The 10,895-nt window shown below is 38.3% G+C and overlaps 2 protein-coding genes across 2 annotated transcripts in view; both read left to right on the plus strand.

The window, feature by feature from the left end:
• Window positions 1-3,269: 3,269 nt before the first annotated feature.
• LOC149783186 (uncharacterized) overlaps window positions 3,270-10,895 on the plus strand; it is a 30,290-nt gene continuing 22,664 nt past the window's right edge. Inside the window, exon 1 of the mRNA XM_089931410.1 lies at window positions 3,270-3,374. Within this exon, the coding sequence (XP_089787536.1) occupies window positions 3,367-3,374 (8 nt within the window). The 5' untranslated portion in view covers window positions 3,270-3,366. The remainder of the gene's footprint in view (window positions 3,375-10,895) is intronic.
• LOC149783187 (uncharacterized) overlaps window positions 3,282-10,895 on the plus strand; it is a 79,933-nt gene continuing 72,319 nt past the window's right edge. The window contains exon 1 of the mRNA XM_089931414.1: window positions 3,282-3,374. The gene's annotated coding sequence lies outside the window, so the exon portion shown is untranslated. The remainder of the gene's footprint in view (window positions 3,375-10,895) is intronic.

A 10,895-nucleotide genomic window follows, 5' to 3' on the forward strand; every position in this document is an offset into this window, starting at 1 on the left:
AAGACAATTAAGAAAAATTGTGTAAAAAAAACTGTTAGTGGTAATATAAATGAAAGTGAGACTCATTCATGGAAAGGAAAAGTGAAAGTGTGTCAGATTTTAGTCCATTTTTCAGTTTAAAAAATATCCACCCTTGATTTTATGAAGGACGGAGATTATTTTTTTTTACTGTTTTAATGTGTATCACATGTCAGTGACATTTTTAAAGTATATACTTTTTCCTTGCTAAAATCAAGCTAGACAACACTCTACCATTAAAAGTCCTCGAAAATCGTAGGTTTTTAGGATTAAAAATCATTAAGATTTCTCATATAAGTTCAGACTCAGCGTTTCGTTTCGTAGGTCAAGCAAGTTGCCGGACTGGTCAGTTAGTCTGAAATTTATTCTTGATACCAGCGGATTATGACATCTTAGAAAAACCGGGTTAATTGGTTTTTTCACAGATATCCGGGTGGGACTTGAGGGGTCAAAGTATAAAGACTATATCCTTGCGCTGATATTTCTGTGTTTATCTGATAGCTTCCATCAATTACATCACATACAAGATTCACCGCGATCGTTGAGGTTATATTTACAATTCCGGGAGAAATATGACGGCCCTGTCCGCGTTGTCCATTATTGTACCGGAGAATGTTATCCTGGGGTGGTGTTATCTTTCTGCACTCGGCGAGTATTTTAGGGAAAAACTCATCAATGATATCATTGTCGGATATTTTTAACTCGTCTGGGCTATATCCGGGGTATTTAAATGCAGGAAGATCAGCTTTTGTTATTTTATGTATAGCGAGAAAGGATCATTGAGGTTCACTTGGCGCTTCAATAACAGAATTCATAATTTTGTTGTGAAAATATTCTGCATAATCAATGATCTGATTCAAAATTTCTATTTGTTTGATAATTTCTTCCCGCGTAGATGTCAAATCAAAAAATACTCTGTAAAACGCTTGCGTAATTTTTCTTTTTTTTATGGAACTCGTTTATAATGACAAAAACTAACTTAACTAGGTCTTGGTGATAATTAATCCTTTTTTTTCTTTTTCGTCCAAATCACAAACATGTCTACCATCAGGTTTAACCGTTAAGGCATCGCGTTTATCCCAACTTCGCGTCTCATATGAATGTATATATTCCGGATCAATTCCATGATTCGAACGATTGTCTGAAGTACAATCAACCCGGGTTGGTTCAGGTGTCGGTGGAGGTATTGGCGGAGCAACATCAGGCCATCGTAACACTGATCTGATCGATGACTGATAGATATCAACGGTGTAATCGGGGAAATTTATCTCTATCACGACAGACAATGTTGGTTCATGAACTGTTATGGCTATCTTGGATTCCTTTCCGGTGATATTTTTTATTCTACGTTGAACTTCATCATTGATCTGTTCGATTTGATAACTCCCCGTGGATATTCCAACAACTACCCAGCCAGGTGTTCCATCTGGGTTTTTTTTATTTGCAAACACCAACGAATTATTCGATTGTAAACCATCGCGGTTGGAAAATTAATACTGAATTCAGGGTTTGTTGAGTTTACTGATATCATTGTGGTTCTCAACGGACTTGTATTTTTGCGGATATCTGCTGAAGTAGTTCTGTCATTATTTAAACTGTCATTTTTCAAAGGGTGGTTTTCTAAATCAATTACTTCATTGTATATCTTAACCATTACGGCAAATTCAGAATCTGATATTGTCGTATCGTCAAGTCTGGATGATATCAGCTACGATAATTACGAGTACGCTGCCGTGGCTGTACTTAATCGTACAGCATAATCTTTTAATTTTGTACTCGTGCACGTGGATATCTTTTTCGCGATAATATTCAAAAGACAGAGGTGGCCGTCGATGATGAAACACATATCGTTGCTATTGCTAGCGTTAGCGGGGTCAGCGTTGATAACACTACGCCGGTGGACGCAACGAGTGTAGATACCGAATATACAATGGCATTGATGGCAACTACACGTCTTCGGTATTTTTTTTATTTTCACTGTATAATTGTCAGCGATGGTTTTTAGTGCTGTTTGCCATTCACGTACTTGATCATATCTAAATTTCTGGACCCTTGACTCTGTCAGCGCCATTTTTATTTTACACAGTAACCAACTGAGGCGTTTCAGCAGCAAATTCGAGACACCACCAGTAAGATATTGCGGTTAATTTCTTATCAGCTGCTTCCAGTATAAATGTTTCTTCGGTTCTGCTATTTAACACAACAAGACACAACCCAGGAAAACTTATCGGTTGAATGCCGCCAGGAATAGGTAGTGTATATACTAAATTTTGCAGCGCTGAACACAGACAGCCTGTACACACCAGTGACTTCGGCGCTATGTTTGATAGTATTATTTTGCTGTGACCATGTTGTGAACCCGGATGTCACTGTGTATACGTTATTGATGATCTGTTTGTGAGGCATTTAAATCAAATTAATTTTCTTAACGATATCAGGAATTCCACTTTCGACATCTTCTAGTGTTTTTTTTTTTTTTTTTTATCGTTTCAATGCTTGTCTTGATATCTGAGAGTTTCACGTGAGCGGTCAACGGCGTACCAAAGAATTCCTCTGAGGTTTCATTAATGTTTCTAAAATTTCTACAAAGATTCGTGAACATATTTACATGAACATCATACTCGGCCCGCAGCGCAGATAATTTACTATCAACGGTGCTGTAGTTAACATCTACATATTTTTTCGTCGCGGCATCTTCGTCGGATGTTGGATCTCCAAGCACTACTATTTTATTTCCGTTCATGCTGAGTTCACCTGTCATTGTGTCGCCGGTATTCTTCAAACGTTTAGCAACGCTTCTTGCAATTTCATCTCTGATGGTTATAAACGACATATTTGAGTCTCTGATTCTACCGTCGTTAGTAAACACAGGGATGTTATCCGCGGTAGCACCGAGAACTCTACGAACTATACGTAGCAGGAGCATATGTTTTATAATTTTATATTCATGTTTTAATTAGGCAGAAGGAGGTATTTTATTATTTTATGTAGTTAATTTTTTTTATTGAGTGAAATACAGTCATCAGTTGCAATTATTGTGTTATTCTCATTTTACACATATTTAGCCATTTAGGTAACCTTGAACCAGGATTACCTGTTAGAGTTTTGTTCACTGAGCAATGCAACTACCCTGATTGCTGGTCATGCTGGGTTGTCCTATTGTATGAAAAGTGGTAAACAACTTTCTGATTGGTTAGTTTGCTACTTGTCTGTATAAACAACATAGTATGAACAGCATATTAGTGGTCAGTCCATTAGAGTTTCTGAAGGGTGCTGGTCATGGCATTGCATTAAAGTGCCTGATGATTCTTGTACTTGCAAAAAGATGTAAATTGGCCTTTGTCCCATATGATAAGGTAAATAGATTTATAATATGGTTAATGTAATAGTTTATTTCATATGTACTCTGCATATTTCTGTGGAATGCTTGTTGATTTATTTTAGTACATTTTAATAGGTTATCAACCTGCATTTTATTATTAGCATACCGTTCTGTCCATACCTTTGTCTGTCTGTCTCTCTGTTCCCTACTTTTGCTCTAAACACTGACTGTTGTTTAGGTTTAGTTGATCCACTATCTCTATTTAGATGGATAATTATAAATATATGGAATTGTAAGTTATTCGTATTGAATGTACTGTAAGAGAATTAATGTAAGCATGCAGAACAATAATGCGCTGATGACGATATTATTTTATTATTGTAGTAAATGTATTTTTATTGTATTTGTAGGGTGTATGTAACAAAGCAAGGAGAAATGTCTCAATCTCCACCTATCAACCCAATAATGCACAAAAAATCCAATACTGAACAAAATACTGGACTTGTATCGTCTCACCAATGAGTAGAAGGCAAGTGCGGTAACATATATAATTCCATTTGACGTTGTTCGTTTTTTAAACGCCGTATTTATCCTGAAGAACAACAACTTCATCTCGGTCAGCCCGAGAGGTTCATGAGATCATTAAGATTGTCTTTAGTCGCGTATTTTGACAAATCTATGTCAGATTTGTTTTTTCTCGCAGTAATACCACCGCGGGATCTTCCGTAAGTATCTACCATTATTCCTTTCTCCGTTTTTTCAAATGGGGGATCTAAACCAATGATTTCTCAAACTGTTGAATTGTATAATTGTGCACGACTTTTTGAGGTGGTAATGATTGTGTCTTTGATACAAACTTGAGTACAGCAATTGCTTCACGGCCGCATATTGGCGAATAGGTTAATTTTTATGTTGGTAGTGTTGAGTACCAAGCCGCTACTTGTAATGGCGTAACATACTTGATAAATTCCTTCGGTGAAGCTATCCCATAGGAATCGAAATAAACAATTCCAGGAGGGTCAATCGCGTATGATACCCAACGAGTTCCAGATCCAGTGCTGTTATCGAGATTAATAATACCGGTTTCAGCGCTGTTTGGTCGTTCTGGTAATTGATCTCGCATAAAAACACCTCTAAATATTTTTATTTTTAGTTGTTTAGCTGCATCAAGTAAATCAAAATTTGAAGTAGGCGTAAAACCGCTGGCTTTTAACGCAGTGCTCCTGGAAGTCTCAGACCTTTTCCTCGATAAGTTCCTGGAAGTCTTAATCCCTGTCCTGCTTTTCAATGCCATTCCATCTGCGGCTCCAACAGCACCTAACGCGGCCGCTTTTGCAACAGCTGGGGCAGCAGCAGATATCAGCGCTGGTATTGCTGCGAGAAGTGGAAATATACCGCCTGTCTTAGCAGTATCTTTGATGGCGCCAGCGGAAAGTTCAAGTCGTATTCCAGTCTTGGATTGTTTGGCTTTATAAAAATATTTGTGCTGACGTTCTGTCAACGACAGTTTATTTTCACGGCCTGTGATTTGATTGTGCTTTAGCGTTATTGTAGTCCCACATTTTTTTGCAGATGCGGATTTCAGCTTCTTGATCTGACCAGGAGTCAGACTAACACTAACATGATGGTAAGACATTTTCTAAAATACTCGTGTTTCTAAATAAAGTGGATTAAGGTAACACACTAAGATTTTCTACTGGGGCATCAACGACTCTCATTCGACCACTACCACCTTCAAGTAACATTGCTTTGTCACTGACTATGACCACGATTGCTCTGTAATTAACACCACCACCTGTATTCATACTGGCTCTGAAGTGTATATCAACGACAGATTGTTTGGATAAATCAAGATGCTTCAGCGAAAAGTAATAGATCGGATATCGAGTTGTAAAGTCATGTCGTGAGATTTGTAAACCAGTATCTACGTTTTGATCGCGTCCCTATTAACGTCATCAATCGATGATACACACGTGCTATATGATTTTGTTCGTAATTTAGTAGTATGTTTTCTGTTGGTTATTGTTGTCCGTTTATCCGTAAAGAAACCTCAGTAACATTTAGTTGGTCAAATATCATATGACTACGTTCTTGTGAGTTTAATCGATTAGCCCTCTGAAAAGCAACAAATATATGTCGTGGTGCAGAAACACATTGCTGTGATGCTATGTGCCATATAAATTGCCCGTTAATGTTAGTTTCTATACTGTTGGTGGTTGTTGTCAAAAATGACAACAGAGACTTACCACCTGTATCCATAAAAGATAATAATCGCTGTTCTTCTGCAATTGTTGGAGTCGTTACCGGCATCCACAACGTAAGTTTTGTTAGTATTACTATACCAGCATCACCAGCAGATCTCCAGATTGCGTCGTCGGCGGCAACCCTTCTCACAAGAGCAACTGTGTGTTTAGCTCCAAAGATAACTTTTCTAACATTTCTGCAAAATCCAAAGATATGTGATAGTGGAATTGCGCATGAGAAATTTCTACGACGCCCTTTCAACATTATTCGGCGTGTTGCAAATCCTAAGTTGAAATTTTCATTAGCACCATGAACTAACCGCGCCACATCAGCGTCAGCGTTTCCGGCAAAATTTCTTGGCAGTCTTATATCATACTGATTGATATCGCAGGTATCATTAATGTCCTTCGCAAACATCATTGTAAGACCTGCTGATTTTGTATAATCATCAGAGTGTCTTGCCAGTCCTATTATTGTTGTAGCAACGTCAACTTATTTCTGAACTGTCTCGATGATTTTCCATCGATCATATAGGTGGCGCTATCAAACAATGTCATAATGCCGTTGTTGACAAAACCAATAACGTCTTCATTTGCGTACTCAGTATTATCTGTTTTTATAATTTCACCTTCTACCATTGATAATTGTTTTGCAACAGGTGCTACTTTTGGCGCTAACCTTCTGAATAATCCCTGAACAACATCACAAAGTCCATCTCCGTAAATCGTTCTGTAGGTTGGTAATCGTGAGTTCATTACTCTGACCATTGCAGGTCCACCCTGACTATTGTGTAAGATCATCATATTTTACTTGTCATTTATCTAATCATTGTGACAACTAGTCACTTAATCAAGGTCGTCAACGAGTTCATCAATAAGTTCTCAGTGAACGCTAATATCCATGATACCACCTGTAAATAATCGCTGCCAAATATCAGCTGCTTCATTAATTATTTCCGGAGAATTATTACCAGCACGTTTTACTCCTATGAGAACTTCTAACCGTTGCACGTCATTGATAATATTGTTAGGACAAGCAACAAGACCACTTCCAGTAAAACCACTTCCGGTTGTTCCTTCTTCCCCGCTTTTCTTTAGTCTTAAGGGTGATCTTTCTACTTTTGCTTTTTTAAATAGCTCTTTAGACCTTTCAAGTTCCGACATCAACTTTTGCTGCGATGAAGAAGATTGTTGTTCTTCTATTTGTTGCTGCGATGGTGGTGGAGAAGAAGGTCAAGAAAGTTGTGGTTGTTTATTAAGCTCTCTATCAAGTCTTCCTATTTCTTTAACAAGTGCATCATATTTAAAATCATCGCGTCTAACTTGGGTTTTTTTTTTTTTGTTTGTTGTTGTAATATACACGATATACCCATTTAATAAAATTGTCATCATTTACGGTTTCATAACCAGGTTTTAACATTTTAGATTTATCAGACACACCAAGTAGTATTTTTGCAGGCAAATGATGTTCTGTAGTATTTTTAAAATCCTCAATAGCCTCTTCGTTGAATTGTTTTTTAATCAATTCAATATTTTCTTTTATTGGTTTAGGTTTAGGTGCAAGTTCTTTTTTCACGTCGGCGACTTCAGTACGAATTTTGCCAATACCTTCAAGTATTTCTTCATCGACAGGTGGAGTTTGAGCTGCAGCTATGTCAGTTGGAAGAGCTCGTAAAATCTTTTTTGTTTGTTTAGTTCTCGCCGCTATTTTTCAGTCTGCGCAGTGGCTTGTTGTACAGGCGCAAGTAGACCTTCAGTAGCCGCTACGACTTTTTCAGTAACTGTTGTATCAGGTTTAAATAATTGTTCTGTGCCGGCAGCGAATTCAACTTGTGCTTGTTGTCGCGCTTGTAGGTTTTTTCTGAAAGAATCTCTCACGGGGAGAAATTTATTAATTGCTTCCAGTCGCTCTCGAGCTAGACGTTCAGTGTAAGATTCCGGATGAACTATTATTTGTTAAAATTTTATTTTAATTGATAGCAGCAGAGAGGGCACGACCTCGATAAGGCATCATTGTAGTAAAACTCACATATATGTTTTTTTCGAACATAACAGAAAAGCTAACCCCGTAGAGAGACTCTGGTAGAGACTCTAGGAGAGACTCTTGGAAAGTTAAAAGCCTCGGTTTGACGTTATCAGCGTATTATTTTTTTTTTTGTTTTTGTAATAAGGGTTAGTTTACCAAAATATGGCCTTAAAATGAGGTGGGCTCGCCCTCTCTGCTGCTATATGTTATACATGGCGGCCAGTATTAACGGTGGAGGAAGAACCCGGAAAATCCCCGGAAATAACCACCGACCCTCGAGAAGCTACTGGCAAGCTTTCTCACATAACCACATTGGTCGAATCCGAGACTCGAACCGACGCAGACAGAGGTGAGATGGCAGTGATCCGTAACGGAGAGCGCTTTAGGCCACTCGGCCACTCGGGGCCCCAACATGGCAGGTATGGCAATGATACATCATGTAATTAGAACATGGCAGATATGGCAATGATGCATCATGTAATTAGAACATGGCAGGTATGGCAATGATGCATCACGTAATTAGAACATGGCAGGTATGCAAATGATGCATCATCATACAGTTTTCTAACGCAATGAGTCTATAGGTTTTTGTTGATAACTGTAAACAGAGGCACGATGTACCAAACGAAATTTTCTCGAACCATGGTGGTTGATGATAAGATTAACATGGAACTATCAACATTTTGGAGGATGATCGTATTGTACTCCCAGCTCACAGTATCCACACGAACTGGGTTGCACAGGATATGTTGTTCTTGTTGTTGTTGTTATAGGGTTTAACGCCATTTTTCAGCACACGATAGGCTATACATGGCGGCCAGTATTAATGGTGGAGGAAGAACACGGGCAAACCCCAGAAAGAACTACCGACCCTCGAGAAGCTTCTGGCAAGCTTTCTCACATACCCACATTATATACCTTAATCTGATGTGGTGTTTAATTTTTCCTATGAAATCTGTATCACTTGCCTATCACTTCCGGTCCATTATTAACAGTTCTCACTATAATAATGATAATAATAATAATAATAATAATAATAATGATAAATAAAAATAATAATAATAATATTATTATTATTATTATTATTATTATCATCATACACTCTTTTTACCTGTAACTGTTTGATTTGAACTACCTTATATGTATCATGATAAACATGGCATCACAAAACTGGAGAGAGCTGTTTACAGCGCTGGCAGTCATCAATGCCATACATGTTCTAACATTAATCTTTGCTTGGAGACCTGAAACCTTATCAGATAACTTTGATTTAATACGTTCTATTAAACTGGCAATTATCTTTAGCGAAAATGAAATGACACACAAGGGAGTGGTTAATCGTGTACAAATTTATCAGGAAGAAAAATGTGTAGACCGATGTAGGAAAAAAAATTATTCGTCAGATCACAGTTTGTAAATTGCGAAGGGGAAGGGAGGAAGTTTTAATAAATTAAACAATACTGAGCATATATATATATATATATATATATATATATATATATATATATATATATATATATATATATATATATATATATCCTCATATCCTCGAATTGAGTAAGACATTAATTTTCATGTGCTTATATTAAGGGGGTCAATATAGGCTTAGTTCTTGGAGGTGTGGTTTACTCAGTTTGGTCCACTGTTGGGAGGTAGAGCCTGCTTCCAAGCTAATAGATGGCTGACACAAACAGGCTATTTTGTGGACTAAACTGCGCGTCCATGATTTGGAGCGTTACGATTTCGCCTGCATGTTAGATGCGTATTCCTGACCCGTGCAGCGCGTGGTCTTAAATTGACCTCATGTTGATGACGAGGGCAAACCGGTTTTTGTACAATGCATAGAAATCCAGTGACGTCATCTTCACATCCCGTCTACATAGGAGATACTTTTAAGATCTGTGACAGATGGGATCTAGATTGCTTCCGTTGTATGCGATCAATTTCTGGTATTTGTCTATTGACGTGGGGATTTCGTCTTCGCTGGTGATTGAAGTGTCTCGTAGTGCGAGGAACTCGTATTGACCACCAATGACCTTTCCTGTGCCAGTGAATGTAACATGTGACATGTTTTGTGCGCAATGATTGCCCAAACATAGTCTTGGACGTTATCGTTGAGGCGCTCTATCCCAGGTTTGGTAAATCCGTAGCAGCCACTTCTGTCAACATAAAACAGAGTGCAGAGCTGGGAGGTCTGGCCCTGGTTCTGCATCCATTCTCGTTTTTTGCTTTGTCCCCATTACACCCGTTCCAAAAACGCTCATCGGCAACCATATGATGTTGTTTTTAACCGCGTTCCACTATCTTAAGCCAGAAAGGGAACTTATCTGAGAAAGAACCGTTCTCACTTGAAACTGATTAAAGCTTAGAGCTAATTCTAGCAGCCCTGCAGATACTGACTCAGGCACGAGTGTAAAGCTCCTGAAGATTTCGTCCAAACCTGGATGGTTTAAAGTATCGACTGTGTTTGGCAACAATCAGCCTGCGGTCTTCGTGCAAATTGGTACTCTGATAACTCAATCATCCTTCACCATTAACAGTGGGTATTACAACAGACGAACGATACAGAAATTAACTCAGGCAACAATGACCGCGGAATACAACTCGGCGACTCCGTATCTATGTTTGTGCGTGTGTGTTTCTGTATATGTAGGGGAACTCCTGTCATTGCCACTAGCAAACAAACCATCAATTTTGGTGCTCGCGTCCATCTTTGGGTTTGCTACATTTAATGATTTTCGTACTAGGGCGCGCATGCGTAGCACCAGTCATCCAGCATTTATCAACATCCTGCGAAATTATGTCACATCTTTCATGTAAATACAGCTTAGAATATACTTAATGGGAAAAATACCAATACCCTGAGTGACATACTCGCACTTCTAATTCTCCCACTCTCGGGTATTATCTCACAGTGTTTATTACGAATTTATTTTGCCACTAAGAATTTTATTTATTCCTACTATTTTCCCTCATTCAGTTCGTCTTCATGCATTTATCAATAATAATAATATTAATAATAACATCACCTGCATGCAGTTATTTAGGCAATCAGTCGATTGGGTGCGGTAGGGGTTGGGGACAAAAACGTTTAACCTGTTGTACCTAATCTGTATATTTATTTCATGTATGCTGAAAAATTGAGCAACGACATTCACAAGAGGGAAAATACCCACACAAAAAAACGATTGTTTTGAAAGACTTATGCATCCTCTATAGGGGCTCTGGGTGGAAAAGTAGTCTAAGGCGGTTTCTTGTGCTGATCACTGCCATCTCACCACTGTCC

The sequence above is a fragment of the Sinohyriopsis cumingii genome, chromosome 14, assembly GCF_028554795.1.
Source record: "Sinohyriopsis cumingii isolate HCF-2022 chromosome 14, ASM2855479v2, whole genome shotgun sequence".
Taxonomy (NCBI): domain Eukaryota; kingdom Metazoa; phylum Mollusca; class Bivalvia; order Unionida; family Unionidae; genus Sinohyriopsis; species Sinohyriopsis cumingii.